The sequence below is a fragment of the Dreissena polymorpha genome, chromosome 10 (genome assembly GCF_020536995.1).
Source record: "Dreissena polymorpha isolate Duluth1 chromosome 10, UMN_Dpol_1.0, whole genome shotgun sequence".
NCBI lineage: Eukaryota > Metazoa > Mollusca > Bivalvia > Myida > Dreissenidae > Dreissena > Dreissena polymorpha.
The window spans coordinates 58,164,035-58,181,483 of NC_068364.1; the positions used below are offsets into that span (position 1 = coordinate 58,164,035).

The following is a 17,449-nucleotide window of genomic DNA, read 5'->3' on the forward strand; positions in this document are numbered from 1 at the left end:
AATCACTAGTAGCCAGGACAGAACACTTATCTTCCTTTAGGCATTTTAATCGAAACAATTAAACATGAATTTATTTAAGTTTGAACCTAATGAAATAGCCGTGGAAATATTGTACTTCATGCTTGATAAAATTCCATATAGTATATATATATATACAAGTGATGTTGCTTTTTGAAAGATTTGTGACTAGTAACTGCTATATTTAAGAGAAGTATATCGTTGCAGTTTTGGTAATTAACAGATATTACTGAAAGCGAAACTGTATGTTTTGCAAAGAATTTGTGTTGGGGACTTAACTACTCCATAATAAATAAAAAGTCCGTGTAAACGTTTGTGTGTGTGTTTCGAAGTTTATGAGGTCCTTCCGCGCCTGAGGCTGCATTATGGGAGGTATCGGAATGTGTCTCAGCACTCTTATCTTATTAACTAACATGACTCACGAAAGAATTTTGAATAATTGATGCATTTTCAATCTATTTAGTTTTTACTGAAGTCAATTTGTGTGTGGTCTTATGATGTGGGGGAAGCCGGAGCACCCGGAGAACACCCCACCTCGCAGGTATGGTCACCACCAACTAAGTGCACATGCGCCGGAGCGGGGAATGAACCCGGGTCGCGTCACGCGTGTGTACCATCCACTGAGCTGAATTCACATATGTTGACGATCTTTGAATGTTTTTAAATAAATAATGCGTAATGAAAATTGACAATAGTATGTATGATTTGTTAATCCTAGTAATATATTATAATAGACACATGCAAATGACAGAATGAATACTATGTGGCTATGTCTCAATTTTACTCGATTTCGTTTACAAAAATTAAATAGGTTGAACTGTCGGATTCGATCATTTTTAATCCACGCATACTGATTTTGTGCATGATTTGTTCGCATCTTTAAATCAATGAATAATATTAAATAAATAATGCAATTATATTGATTGTGTGAATGTGTATATGTTTAAGATATTTAAAGGTATTGAAGAATACAAATATTGGAAATACATATACTACTTTAGATTAAAACTATGTCAGCATACAATGCATACGTATTAGGAGACTTGTCTTCATGCGACGAAAATGTTTTGTTTTATAACAACGAGAGAAAAACATAAACCAATTTACGAACTTTGAAGAGTTTTCGTAATCGGAAATCATACCTGGGCGTAAACAACTGAGAGATCGATACGTCAAACGAGACGTTGCGTTTTTAGAATTTTGGATAATAAGTTATATGTCACAAAATGCAAAATTTTCTCTACTTACGAGTGTTCTTAATGAAGGTGTACACGCATATGCTTGGATTTCAACTTGCCAAAGTGTTAACAAGGGTTTTATTTTGTTGTAATGTTTGGCGGTATTTTCATTAAAACTTTTAGTAAAGGAAATCGGGCAATGGCATATACAGGAGCCGTTGATAACATTAGCCCCGTTCTGGGAAAACCGAGCCTAATGCATGTGCGTAAAGTGTCATCGCGCCAGGGACAAAACTTTACGCTTTTCAAAATAGTGCGTTTTAATGAGGTTTCTTTTAAAATAAAATCAAATGTTGATGGAAAGTGTCGTCCCTGATAAGCCTGTGAGTACTGCACAGGCGAATCTTAAATAGCACTTCTCGGACAAGCTTTAAGTCCTATTTTCCCAAAACGAGACTCATGTTATTGGTATGCCTGTGGTCAGTCCTCTGCACTCTTATCAGTCGTTGTGCTGTATATTCAATGATTAAACAAGTGTGTTGTCATTCTATACCATTATTGAATGTACACTATGTATTGTACATTAGTGGAATATGAACATTTCGCACAATAAAAAGATCGCCATATTTGGTATGATGTTTAGATTTCTTTATTACCGTAAAATCATTTTTATTGGCGTACATATCAGTAACTTTGACATCAACAATGATATAATATATAATTTCAATACATTTGTTGAGTGAAATAAATAAGGCTCACACTAAATATTGGAAAACACATGCGGATGATGGAATACAGGATTATTTAAAAGTTCAAGTATAAAAACAAATATGACTTGTATTTTTTGCGCGATCTTCATGTTAATTCGGCTTACAAATGATGAACTGGTGATTGTGGTCGTAGAAATATGACCACCATCTTCTCAGCGATTTGGCCTTGACTGGAGGGGTGCAAGGCGAGGCGAGAATGTTGAACTTAATGTCCAGGTCGTTCAAGCCAGGAACAAACCAGTCAGACCACCCTCCGGCAAACCACTGGATCTTGTAAGCGATGATGCGACCTCCCTCAATGATTTGGTCCGCCATGTCTAGACCTGCATGCCAGCGACAGTCGTTTCTCCTTGTACGTGGTCCAACCAGCGTGCATTTAGGCTGCATAATAAGATATGAACATTTGTAAATAAACATTATCTACCAGGGGCTTTTAATCGTTGCTCCCTTTATATCAATTAATATTTCACAGTATATGTCCATAACATATTAAGACTCGCTTTTTCCAGTTTTTGTCAATTGTAGGCTTAGTAAAGAAGGCCATTCAATACTTTAAATTGTATTTATTATGTCATTGTTAATACAAGATATCGTATTTATTGTTAATACAAGGATACCAAAATACATAAAGAAAGGGCACTCAGAATAGTAAATATCACCATAGTGAAAACTATCGGTATAAAATCACTATTAATATTCCGCATATGTAAGGTCGTTTGTTAACAACAGCTCAAGACTCTTCAACGGTAGAAAACGATTTCGTAGAACAAAAATTGTCAAGTTCAAAACAATTGACAATAGCTGATAAAACGGAAAGATGGCAAATTGTACCGATTATTTTCATTTTGAGTATAAACATGTGTTCATGTAAAGATTTTAACAGCTCACAACTTAAAAAGATAAATAAAATAACATAGTATGAACTGAACTGGAACATCTTAACACTTGCAATATTTTCTGTGTTAGTGTAAATATTTTAGTTTAAGTTATATTGATCCGTAAATACGATTCGAGTTTCAGCGGATGCTTATGCTTAAAAAGTTGGATGATGAAAGAACGCTATCGCTCGGTGCAACTAAGCCGAGTGCAAAGTCGCGTCGTTACGTTATTCGATAACATTTAAAGGGGCCTTTTCACGTTTTGGTAAAATGAATAAATGTAGAAAAATTGTTTAAGATTCGCAAATTTTGTTTTAATTATTATATTTGCGAGGAAACAATCATATGCATCTTTTGACGATTTAAAAACCTGAAAATTATAACGCGTTGCAACGTGAAACGAATAGGAGATTTCTGTGTTTTCCTTTAATTTAGGAAACTACGAGGATTGCTTATATAAAGCATTAAATACGTCCTGCATTTTATGAGCACTGATGGCCGAATGGTCTAAGTGGTAGATTTTAACTCCATTAGTCCAAGTCTCAGTGGTTCGAGCCCTGTTGAAGGTACCTTTTTTTTCTTTTTTAAATTTTTATTCTTGACTTTTCACTGGAGCGTTTTAGATCCAATGTTTACATTTATCAATATAAAGCATTTCATGACAAACTTCAATACTTGCCAAAATCTGTGAAAAGGCTCCTTTAAACTGATAACTTTTTATGTATGGTCTTATATAATCACCTATGTAATTAGCTATAACTCCAAAGAAGTCTAACAAGTTCTATTCCGGTTAATCAACTTCAGAAAGTAATTGGCATACAATAAACAATAAATCAATTACACGAAATTACTGTAATTTGACTTAACTGCCATTGTATTAGACAAAGGCATACAACTACAAACTTAACAAAACGTGAAATGAAATCTACCTGAGATGTCGAGTCGTAAATCACAACATCAGATCCCACAGCGATGGCTATGCTAGCAACGAAAAACACTGCAACAACCTTCATTTTGATGTTGATCATCAGCGAAGATTGCGTCCAAAATGAAGACGTGTGTCTAATTTATATCCACTTTGATTTCCTGGCGCGACTCTCGTAACCAGTATTTTCGACAAAACAGGACATGAATCACGTCGAGCAAATTTTCAAAATTGCAAGCATTGGCAATATCTTAATGGCTTAACCAATAGTAAGCTATCGTTGTAAAGTGACTACGTGAGACAGACCATAAACATGTTTTTGAACTTACCACGTAACCAATGAAATGTCAGCAGTTAATAATATTTCATTAAGGAAGTGTTGATTTGATTTCAAAATAAACCAATTGAAGATTATTCACTGAGCTGTTTACTAGCTTATGAAGGTTATACAAAATTGTGAAACACGGCTCAAAGCAAATTGTAGCTCTTAAATCCGGTATCTTGTATTTAATGACATCGAATACGGACGCAAATACCACAAACGTATTTATATACGACCCTTCGATGATTAAAAGCGTTCCTCTCTTGAATTTAATTATTTAGAACATATATAATATCACGAACGCATTAAATATGTGATATTGATTATCACAACACTAAGACTTCGTGAGAGGAGTGTATATGGAATACATGTATATACCATGCTTGAGCGAACACGAATACGAACATCAAGGCCAACTTTATGCGGATGAGCAGCAGCAACATCACGTGAAGACAATAAACAGAAAAAGAAGGATACGGAAAACGAAATAAACCACATTTTAGCAAGAACATGCATGCATGTGATAACTTTTTAAATATTTACCATAAATGTTTGTCCAGTGCATCGATACATATATACATATACAGCCATCGCCAAAGGAACATAGGTTTCGGGGAATAGCGCGAATTACATGTAATAACATAATTTGAATGAAATATAAAATGCAGAAAGAAATACAAAATCATGCATACATGACGAGCAGCGAGTACGAACACGTTTTAATATACTTATGACAGTAAACGACTTTATTAATGGGGTATAAGTCATACGGTTAAGTATAGCAATCTATTGCGTCAACAAATATATATTTCAAACCTTATTTTCTGGCAGCTGGATTTCTGTATAAAATACAATATGGATGCATCTTCATGTTAGCAATTGATTTATCGTGGCGGTTATCAGAAAGTTAGCAAGTTTTTACACAAAATGCCTGAATAGGGCAGTGTGTTAGGTTCATTGTTTTGTTACTGTAGTTGTTTGTCTTTTATCGTTAAGAACACCGTGCACTGGTGGCGTTATTAGCAGAGTGCCAGAGACATTAGGGAATCTTCTTGAAACACACTGTACTGGCTACAGAACAACCAACACAAGCAGTTTCAATAATGGGACACAACACCACTTCTCCAATGTAATCGATGATGTTGTTTACATTTGAGTTATATTTGCAGTTGCAGTTATTAACGATTTATTTCTGATAAGGATATGATATCCCAGACGTTAGGTCCTGTGCTTTCTTTTTCTCTAAACAAACAGACTCTCTATAAGAAAAGTGTTAAGACTGAGGTTGGTAACTACAGACCGGTTGCGGTCTTAAGCATCATCTCAAAGATCTTTGAACGATTAATTTATGACCAAGTTGAAGGTTATTTGAATGACAGAAAGCTTCTGTACAGCTATCAATCAGGATTTAGGCGCGGCTACTCTACAGACACCTGTCTTACCCATTTATCTGATTATCATGTTCGTTTTAAGATGGAAGAAGGCAAAATGGTTGGTATGGTATTGTTAGACCTACAGAAGGCCTTTCATACTGTCAATCATAGTATTTTAATAATGAAACTTGAGGCTATTGGTCTCCATAGTGATGCAGTCAGGTGGTTCACCTCCTATCTCTCCGATCGCCATCAGGTTGTTGACGTATCGGGTACTGTGTCCTCCGAGGCCTCCATCTCTTGTGGTGTTCCTCAGGGCTTCATCTTAGGTCCCCTTTTATTTTTAATTTATGTGAATGACATGGCCGCTGTGGTTAAAAATAAAATTTTACTTTATGCTGATGATACTGGCATCCTGGTAGCTGGTAAACACATTTCAGAAATTGAATCCATTCTTTCTAGTGATCTCGAACTTATTAGTGAGTGGTTAGTTGACAATAACCTGTCCCTACATTTTGGTAAAACGGAGTCCATATTGTTTGGCTCAAAGCCCAAACTAAGGTCAAATCCTCATTTAAATGTCTCTTGCAATAGTGTGTCAATTACTCCATCAAATTCTGTTAAGTACCTAGGTGCTATATTGGACCAGTGCTTGTCTGGTGAAACCATTGCTAGGTCAGTTATTACAAAGGCAAACTCCAGGCTCAAGTTTCTATACAGAAAAAGTAAGTTCTTAAAATTGCACACCAGAAAACTCCTTGTCATGTCCCTTATACAGTGCCACTTTGACTATGCCTGCTCCTTTTGGTACCCTGGTCTTATTCAGTCACTTAAAAATAGGCGTCAAACTACACAAAACAAGGTGATTAGATTTGTTCTGAATATGGAGAACAGATCCCATGGTGGTCAAGAACAGTTTTCATACTTAAGTTGGCTGCCTGTTTTAAAAAGAGTAGACCAGGTCATACTAAGTCATGTACATAAGGTTAAAAATGACCTTGCATCAGAGTATATGGGTGAGCATTTTAAGCCATTGTCTGGTGTGCATAATCGTTGTACTAGGTCCAATATGGTAGCTCAGCCAGAAGCTGATCATTTTGCTGATAATTTTACATTTGTAGACTCTGGTCGTTTTTCCAAACCAAGAGTAGGTAGTTTTGGTTCTTAAACATTTACAAATAATGGTATCAGTTTATGGAACAATCTTCCACAAAACATCAGGGATGTATCGAACCTAATCATTTCAAGGGTGCCATCAAAAAACACTTTTTACAGTCCTTATAGATTTCTATAGTATAATTTTTAGTATGTATTTTATGTTCTTTTAAAAACTGTAATGCATTTTTAAATCTTTTGATCATTATGGTGCAATGATCTCATGTTTATTTTTATTTTATTTTCAAACTCTTAGTGTGCTACAAAGTGTGTTTATTAACTACATATGCAGTGTGATACTTTCTTAAGCAACTTCTGTGATATAATGTACATGTGATAATATTTGTCATAACTTAATCAGTAATATACTTGATATATTAAACAGTATATATTTGATACATATAAATTATTAAATATTTAATACATGACTGTCTCATGGTTACTGCCACCAATATCAAGGACCACAATGGAAACAAGTGAAAATCATTTTTCTCTTTTTTGTGTTATCCTTAATAGTGTGTGTGCATTCCATGGTTTACTATGTATATTGCTGTGATAATATATTTCATGTTGTCTGCATTATGTTTGTAACTATGTTATGTTCATATTTTTACCAAATAGAATCAATCAATCAAACAATCAGACATTTTACATCAAGGACTTAGATCACTTTTCATTTTTGTGTATACAATGCAAAATACCACACAAAACTGAAACATATTGTTATAAACCCATATCAGCAGCATGATTTCCTTTCTAAATGTAATACAAACTTAATTTCAATCATGAACTTGTTATTTCAAGAAAACAGGCAACCAAGAAAAATAAAAATGCGAGATAAATATACTAATTCAGGGGCTATAGCTATAGTTCTTGTGCACTGAACTTCTCATCAGTGAGATCTATCCATATATGAAGTTTCGTGTGAATGGTGTTATAGCAGCAGTAATTAGTTTTATCAGAGACGTAGATTACAGAGATAGGCAGCTCGCCAAATATCTGTTAACTCTCCCACTTCAAGTGGTTTTGGCGAAATAAGTGGAAATGGCTTGTGCTTCTTCTGCACCTCATAACTCAGTCACTTCCTCCTGGGCATGGCCAAATTGAAAATACAAATGAGCATATCAGATGAACACTAAATCATGTGATATGTATTATATGCTATTCTAAATTTAGATAAAAAATATAAAGGCCTCATGGAATTTAAAAAAGAAGGCATATAAGCATGCGATTTATAATGTTTCATATGTGAATTCTTTTTCTTTCTTTCAGCATTTTAACCCGACAATATTCAGGCTGTTCTGATGACTTGTTATTGCATATTGTAATAATGGCAATTTCTCCATACGATATAACAGACTACTGCATTTGACATCCCCAAAAGCCAGTTACCTTTAAAATAGGATCTATGTGTGTTACATGAATGTTACATTTTAACTTAAAACACTTCCATAATACAAAATTCCTTTTCTTGTAGTAGAATGAGCTTCATTTTTTATAAATTCATTGTCATATTTCTGCAAATGAACACAGAAAGACAAGAAACAACCAAGTGACCATTTACACCACACAATACCTGGTAATAAGACAAAATGTTGTCTTATTTCCAGGTATTGTGTGGTATTTAATATTAACTGAGCTAAGACACCTTATGAAATTACCTTCCTATATTATAAATTGATCAACAAGCACCTTTATCGAATAAATAATTATCTTTGCAATATTTGTATTGAAACACATTCATTTTCAAATCAATATTAGGCATGCATAACTCAAAGGAATACAATCAAAGATGAAAAGATAATGCATTAAATGTTGGCTAACATCTTTTATATATGGAAAATAAAATCTTGAGTTTAACCCCGAGGGGGGGGGGGGGACTGAGATTTCCGAAATGTGACCCATTTTTAAACCGGAACTCTGATAAAGTAGACCATTTTAATACATGATTTTTGTAAAAGCATACCCATTTGTATACGATACCATTGAGAAAGTTGACCCATTTCAATACAAGATTTTCGAATAAACTGGACCCATATCATACTAGAATTCAATCTTTATCATTTTAATACAGTTTACTTATTGAATTTGCTTTTATATGTTTATTTGTAAATTGCATATATTTTTGATACCCATTTACATACAAGAATGAAATATATCATACCCATTTTGATACTGATACTTTCAAATTTATATGCATTTATATACAAGCGCATTTCTGATTTCAATACCCATATCTATACTTAGACGCTCAAAACCATACCCATATCTATAATTTTAGTCGAATAACACATTCCATATTTTCGGCACACCCCTATATACCCGTATATAGGAAGTTACACCCCCCCCCCCCGGAAGGTTTACTGAACGATAGTTGACCTAATAAACGGATTTAAACTTCAGTCGGACATCGGATAGTATAACTACGGAAGATCAGGCTAGTTGTTTAAATCCAGGAGGATGTATCAGTCGTGTAGACTATTATGTTGTTTTACATGATAGGGAAGCCTCTAGTGTGATGGGAAAACGCGAAAAACGTGAAATTCACCCAACCCTTGCGTTCACGTAAAGTTTACGCAAATTGCTGGACCATGTGCTTTAAGGACGTACCGCGTTTGAAAAAAGAAGTAATAATCTGAGATCCTTAATTGCGCATATTATACCGTAATTACTATGAATTAAGTTTGTTAGTCTTCAATTTTGACACCAACGTTTTAAGCAAATATAAATTTATGAGACTTTTATTTTTCATATGCACAGACTTTCTCATACTTTAATGACTCTGTATTGTCCGACAGTTGTGTTTTATCCGAAAACATTTTACCGGTAATTGCGCATGACAAATCACAGCTGAGTTTTTTATTTACGGATAACGGTAATACAACCTTGCAGATGAATAAAAGAAGACAGCGGACATTTAAGGCCGCTTAATATTGGTAAATAGACGCGTGTTCTTGATCAATTTATTATTTCACACGAAAGATTTAAGTAGTTACGCAGTTGAATTGTAATAATTAAAGGTTCAAACTACAGTATACAAATGCTAGTCGTTGAACTCTCTGGTCACAGTTCAACATCGGGGTATGTATCAACAACAAACTTATACATCTAGATGAATTAGATATATTTAAAAAATTACTTTGGGGAATACGTTAGCGTGTCTAAATTGTCAGTCACAAAATAAATGATTTTTTTCAAGTGTTAGCAAACTTAGACTTACTGCTGTTTAATCGACCCTGCTGCAAATTGCGATCCTTAGATCAAAAGTAAACATGTAAAAATATAGTAACATTTGCAATGATAATATACCTAAAGGTTAGTTTTATTTTAAAAAAAAGTATTGTTCATATTTGTTTTATAGTTCTTACTTCTTTTACAAACACCTTAATTCTTGGCTGAAAATGAAAAGAAAAATAACCATGTTATAGTGCATGTTTGATATACCTTCTAATGTAATGTACTATTCATGCTTATTACATACATTTAATATATCACATATTTCCCATATATTGTTTTAATTAAAGATTACGTGGAAATTACATGGCAATCACAGATATTCTTGAATTAATTAATTTCATTTCGTTAATTAGAACGTAAACGGTAGTTAAAGATAGTACATCCGCTACGCATGCGCATCAGTGTGCTTCCGCTAGTCGCCAAGTGAATTTGCAATCAAACGTAGTTTGATACATTTGTGCAATTTGTCGACGTAAATTGTTATAATCCGTTGTATGTTTTGATAATTATATATATAAGACATTTATCGAAGAATATACGATAATAGTGGAAGGTGTCAACGTAGTTGCGCCGTGAAAATTCAAATTAGTTTGCACGTGGTGCAAACATTTGTAAATTGCCAAATATGGCGGACGATAACATTAACAGCGATTCTCGCGGAGAACCGGAGAAAAAAGCAGTTTCTAAGGTAAAAGCCCCGCAAAGAATATAACGTTTGTTTGCTAGACTGTTTCACCATACGATCATTATTTCACTCATGTATAGTGCAGCGCTATAGGTGCATGGGCCTGTGTTGATTGAGCTTGGAAACGTTGTGTTTTTAAACAATCTACACTCATTCTATGCAATATTCGACCAGCATAGCTCAAGGCCAGCCGACCCAATTGAGCAGACTATTTAGAAGATACGCTGTCTACGCAATCTTCCGTGGTGTAATAGCGGATAGGGTAGCTTCTGATTTCTCTTGGCTGCACTGGCCGCTATAGCATACGATTCATTTTTGTATGACGCGGCTCTTAGATCAATGGCAAACAACACTGGTCGTTTTACATATTAAGTCGTGGTCATGACATTAATATTCGTAAATACAACATAATTGTCGTAATTTCGATTTATATTTTGTCGATTTACTAAGTTGTATGAAGAAATAAAAAGTATACAATATAATGTGTCGTCATTACGAGCTGATTAATAACGATTTTTTTTTATCACGCAATTCACAATTGAGCCATACTGATGTCAAATGGAAAGCATCCCATTGTTTTATCTTATTTTGTACAAGCCAAAATCCAACTGCGATTGTCCGCTTAAGGTTATCGTATGGCGGGTGATTATTCACCTCGTCATTTCTACGAATCAGCTAGAAAACAAAATCTGAAAAAAATAGCTTATTTTCTTATTTTAAAGGTTCGGTTTTCCTCGTGTCCGACAGTTTTACTTTCATTCTCCCAACGGACGTTCAAATCATATTTATTCCATTAGTATTCGGAATTATTGTTATTCCATTAGTATTCGGAATTATTGAAGAAACCAAATATTTATACCAATTTAAATGAGCATAATTTATACTACTTGGTCCATCATGCTTACAAAAAAATCATCTGGAAGCTAAAGAAACAGAACATAATGTGTGTTTAGGCCACAATCATATACAGTTCGTCGTCGTTTACATGAAAGCAATAAGGCAAATATATATGCTCATGCGTCAGAGAAAATGTAAACATGTAGTGAAATTGCTGTTATTTCTTTTTACAAATATATTGCATTTTTATGAGAATGCCAGTAGTGTATCAGAAGGCTCCCTCTTTTCTTCTAAGACCAGAGCATGTTTTAAATAAGTACTTCAATGGAAATAGTTTATGCAGTTAGATAATATATACACAATTGCAATGTGAACACACATTATATTTATCTCATACATCTATATATCATCGGCTCTAAGTTCACAAAAATCGCAAACATATCAATATAGATTTTCTGATTTCATTCAATAAATCATGAAATGGTGTTTAACTCATGTCCATTGTGCCACAACTAGCAACCTCTATATGATAGCAGTAAATATACATTTTAGCCTATGCTCTGTGAAAATGGGGTTTTATGCATGTGAGTGCATTGTCGTCCCAGATTAGTCTATGCAGTCCGCACAGGCTACTCAGGGACACCACTTTCCGCTTGGATGATATTTTTCGTTTACAGAAAGTCTCTTCTTAGCAAAATCAAGTTTAGGCGGAAAGTATCGTCCCTGATTAGCCTGAGTTGACTGCACATGCTTATCTGGAACGACATTTAACGCAGATTCATTAAACACCATTTTCACATATCACGGCTTATAATATAGCAAAATTAAAGGAAACACGTGGTTTCTATAAAGAAACAAACACAATAATTGGTATACAATGCGAATTGTTTTCGAGAACTTAGTTTGTTCAAAAACATACATATTTGAATAATACTGATGAAGTCAGAGTGGCCAAAATTAGTGAAAGAATGTTTCCTTTGGCTTGCTATAAGATATTCTTATGTTGTTTTTAGCTGAAAATAAATTCGAAATCTTTTAAATATTTTTACTTATATGATTTATATTATTAATCATTTATAAAGAGTATATAATAATACAAATAACAGAAACGTAATTATTTGTGTTTCATATGAATTTTTTAGCATCATAGCAATCGTAAGTTTTGATAAAAATATTAAAATCGAGCATGATCACAAATTTTGACACACACAACCGTTTTAATGAATATTACATATGTCATTATAACATGGTTATGTATATTATCTTTCTGCACTTATCGTTTAAAAGTTGAACTATTTCTGAGCGATAACAAATAGCGCATGATTTGGTTGTGATGAGGGAGTATAGAAATTTCTTCAAACAGTACAGTCAAGGCTTAGAAAGACAACACAGCGTTGCAAATCGTCTTAAAGCATCATTTAAAAATACACAATCCCGTATTCTCTTAATGTGTTCGATGTTCCCTAAAAGAAACAATACAGAAAAATCATTAACAACAAACGTTTATTATCGGACGTGTAATAGTAGCGGCACCGAGAATATTGCACTAAACATTATGACACAAAACCTCATGAGACAACAACGTTATATGTGTTTAACATCAAAAGCTCATTTAAAGACCCGAAGCAACAGTAAATTATCTCCTCCAATACGTTAATACTTGTTAAAAGACAACGAGAAAATGATGCTTAGATGCATAATTACATGTATTAATGAACCTCGGATGTACTAGAGTTTTATTCAGACTACTAGCATGTCGATGCCGAGCTATATTAACCATAACTGTATATTCTACAAATATGCACAGCTAGGGATGTTAAAAATGTGTTGAATACGTCGTAAAATCTCATTTTTATGAAATAATTCAATGTTCAACAGAATACAAACATACGAATACTAAGTAAGATAGCGGTAGCTGTTTAAAAAAACACCTGTTAATAGCCATTGAAAACATAGGCACTCAGAGAAGTATGTTTCATGTAAATTAACCCATTTATGCCTAGTGGACTCTCCCATCCTTCTAAATTGGATCAATTTATTTCCAAAATTAGGGATGTCTAGCATATTTAAATCTATGTTTAGAATAATTATAACATAAATTCCTTTAAACAAACAGCGCAGACCTCGATGAGACGCCGCATCATGCGGCGTCTCATCTGGGTCTTCGCTGTTGGCCAGGGCCTTTTTTATACGCTAGGCATAAATGGGTTAAGGAAAACCTAATTGTGTTATATTGTGACCATGGTTAAGGGTTTTAAGCAAACAACGAACTGCCAATTAATTTCATGGCCATTAAATTGTGAATGTTAACCTTTCAGTAGCCTTTTATATAATTGGCTGTGGTGAAAGTTACGCCATAATTTGTGATGTTTGTATTGTTAGAGAGGCGTGTCTTTCAGCTATATAAATGGGTGGTGTCTGGTGTTTAATTTATTCCACTTCTGCGTTTGATTAACAAATAGAATAATCAGAGGATATCGTGCATCATGAGGCTGCTTATCGTAAGTCAACATTCTTTATTTAGTTGTTGCTTTAGGTTTTTATGAGGGTTCTTTGTTTTTAATACTTAAAATATAGCTTAGCATGGTTTTTAATCAATAAAAGTGCTTTTTCAATATTCATTTGTTCGAATTTTACAACTTTTTAGCATTTTAAAACTTAAGGAAAACGTTTTAATTGAAACAGAAAATCGCAAGCAGACGCATGGTTTGAGATCCTTCCAACTCTCGAGAACATCAACTATTTTCATAAAACGAAGATCGACAGATATGAGCCACGTTCTTGAAATACTGGGCATAATGCATGTGCGTAAAGTGTCATCCCAGATTAGCCTGTGCAGTCCGCACAGGCTAATTAGGGACCACTCTTTCCGCTTTTATGGTATTTTTCGTGTAAAGGAAGTCTCTTCAACACGAACATCCAGTTAAGGTGGAAAGTTTCGTCCCTGATTAGCCTGTGCGGACTGCACAGGCTTATCTGGAACGACACTTTTCGCACATGCTTTTTGTCCAGTTTTCTCAGAACGCGACTCATATTACTACAGCTTTTGAAAAGTAAACGTACTCTTTGTTATGCTGATATTTGGCTTTGTAACAATTCCTCCTAGAACAACATTACAAAAAGTGGAAATAAATAGGAGGAAATATTAAAAGTATCGTTACAGATCATAAACGCGTATAAGATGTGAGCTTAAAAACATAAAATATTTATAAAAAAACTTCGCTGTCTTGCTCTCTCTAATTGAAAAAATAAGTGACGCATTTTGGTCAAGGTTTTATTCCGAAATCATCAAAATAACCTTGGTGTACGTTCCAGAAAGTTGTGAATGCAACTTGTATATTTATTTCTATGTTTATAATATTTCTTACAGAAATTACTTTAAGCAAACAGCGCAGACACTGATGATACGCCGCATCATGCGGCGTCTCATCTGGGTCTACGCTGTTTGCCAAGGCCTTTTTTTCTAGACGCTAGGCATAAATTGGTTAAATGTTTTATTCGTCCCCATTAAAAAGATACCCAGTAAAATGTGAAAATCAACCTTTCTCACAATAGGTCGCAGCAATTTTATTCAACAATTTATCATTAAATAACCATTGTACTATTATTTCCATCTTGAATTAATAACAGAAAATAACATCGTCACTCTAAAATTTATAATATTAATTGTATTACTGCACTTATGACAATCATACAGTGATATCGTCGGTTCAAACGTTACACCGTCGCATTTAAAGTCAACTTAAGCTAGACACTCAATTGTTCAATAAATTAACCTACCTAAAAGTCGTGCTGCGTCACATTGTCATTCAAATCTCACCCGCCCAAGCCCGATTGTACGCGCCCACGACGTTGTTCCATTGCTTTACAACGACATGAACGAACAACCGTCTCGCGACGTCTCACAGCAGCACGGAAACGACCAAAACAAGTGGGCTGGTGAGATCGCGGCGACGTTATAAGTACATTGATTATACATTCGCCTGTCCTATCGTTGGTTTTTGGCATCAAAACTAGTATTGTTTTTAAATGCGTCAAGCCAAAAAGCGCTCTGTTAAAATTTCTCATCTGCATGAATACATCGATGTTCTGTGTAAAAGACATTTCCAGTGATAACACATAATTGTATATTCTACATATTTCTGCATTAACAGAGGTTTCTATCAACGATTAGTGGACGTGTGGCAAATACTAAATATGCGTGTTCAATGCGCGTATGTTAAGTACATTATCGGTAGCTACAAGAGCAATGAAAGCCTATATACACCATGACTTAAACATTTTAATGAGTGACACTTCAATCCCTGTAGCACACTATAAAAGTATAAAATCGTTCGCAAATCTATGGTCTGTTCTCCCAAATGACACATGTATTCAAGAGGTTAGTGGACGTGTGGCAAATCTTAAATATGCGTGTTCAAATAGCTTTAAAGTGTACAAGTATATGTAATATTTGTACTTTATGTTTTTACAAAGTTGAATTATTCTTCACGATATAAATAGAGAAGCAAGGGTTCAAGAACGACATCACGTATCAATTTACCTCGTCTTCTTTCTCCTTGCGCATGTGTACCAGTTTTCCGCCAATCATACAACACAGGTGCAGAACGGCGCAAATGTACGTGACAGAAATTCTTCCACAGTCGTACCTAAGGACGGCTTAGAAGCTACTGAAAGAAAGCCGACCATAGGGACACCCCATGACGGCACAAAACCACCTGGCATAAAGCCGGGCATAATGTCACTCAATACCAGCCCTGGACCAACTGGTACAAAGCCGATCATAGGGGCACTATATGCCGGCGCAAAGCAACCTGGCAGAACGCCACCGATAGGGGTACTCAATGCCAGCGTAGAACAACCTACCAGAAAGCCGACAATAGGGGCACCCAATAACGACGCTGAGCCAACTGGCATTGAACCGGCAACAATGTCCCTCAATTCCAGCGCAGGAGCACCTAATATAGAGCCGATCATAGCGGCACAAAATGCCGGCGAAAAGAAATCTGGCAGATCGCCACCAATAGGGGCAGTCAATGCCAGTGCAGGACAGCCTACAAGAAAGCCGGCCATAGGGGCATTCAATAACGAGGCTGAGCCACCTGACATGGCGCCGGAAATAATGTCCCTCAATGCCAGCGCAGAACCACCTGGTGGAAAGCCGATCATAGGGGCACTCAATGACGCCACTGAGCCACCTGGTATAAAGTCATCCTTATGGACACTCAATGACGCCACTGAACCACCTGGCATAAAGCCGGCTATAACTTCTCTTTATTCCAGCCCAGAACCACCTGTCAGAAAGCCGGTCATAGGGGCACCTAATGACGACGCAGAACCACCCGGCATAAAACCGCCCCTAAGAGAACTAAATGCCGGCGCAAAGCCACCAGGCAGAAGGCCACCCAAAGGGACACTCAATGACGGCGCTGTACAACCTGGCAGAAAGCCGGCCATAGGGGAACCCAATGACGACACAGAGCCACCTGGCAGAAGGCCACCCATAGGGGCACTCACTGACGGCGCTGAGTCAACTGGCATAAAGCCGCACATAGGAGAACTCAATGCCGGCGCAAAGCAACTTGGTCGAAGGCCACCAATAGGGACGCGCATTGACGACTCAGAACCACCTGGCAGAAAGCCGCCCATAGGGACACTCAATGACGGTTCAGAACCACCAAGAAAAAGGCCACCTATAGGGACACGCGATGACGGCACCGAACCACCTGGCAGAAAGCCACCCTTAGTGGCAGCCCATGACGGCGCAAAAAGACGTGGTGGTAAGAAAGATAACTGCCGTAGACGTAGTGATGGAAATAATAGCAGGTCAAAATCGAGTATCGAACCGACCGACTCCCATACCGAATCTGAAAACAAGAACATCAAATACATATCAAAGTCCTATGGGACAAATTCGGATGACACGAAGTATCAAATCGTCATCAACATTAATCAAATGTCGGAGGAATACAGCAGCAAGTTTTATTCAAGCTCTTGGGACACTGATACAAATACCAAATACGACGAGCAGACGCCAGCTCAATCCGACAACGAGATGTCAGCTATGACGA

The 17,449-nt window shown here is 35.8% G+C and overlaps 2 protein-coding genes across 3 annotated transcripts in view; both read right to left on the reverse strand.

The window, feature by feature from the left end:
* Positions 1-3,945, reverse strand: part of LOC127848176 (uncharacterized) — a 94,167-nt gene extending 90,222 nt beyond the window's left edge. The window contains exons 1-2 of one of the 2 annotated variants that reach the window (XM_052380480.1): positions 3,774-3,945; positions 1,829-2,347 (exon numbers count right to left, since the gene is read on the reverse strand). In XM_052380480.1, coding sequence (XP_052236440.1) covers positions 2,057-2,347; positions 3,774-3,872 — 390 coding nt within the window. In that variant the 5' untranslated portion in view covers positions 3,873-3,945 and the 3' untranslated portion in view covers positions 1,829-2,056. Of the gene's footprint in view, positions 1-1,828; positions 2,348-3,773 lie in introns of those variants that run through there. The other variant, XM_052380481.1, reaches the window with a different exon arrangement.
* Positions 1-17,449, reverse strand: part of LOC127848171 (perlucin-like protein) — a 262,524-nt gene that overhangs the window by 142,220 nt on the left and 102,855 nt on the right. The gene's annotated exons all lie outside the window — the stretch shown is intronic.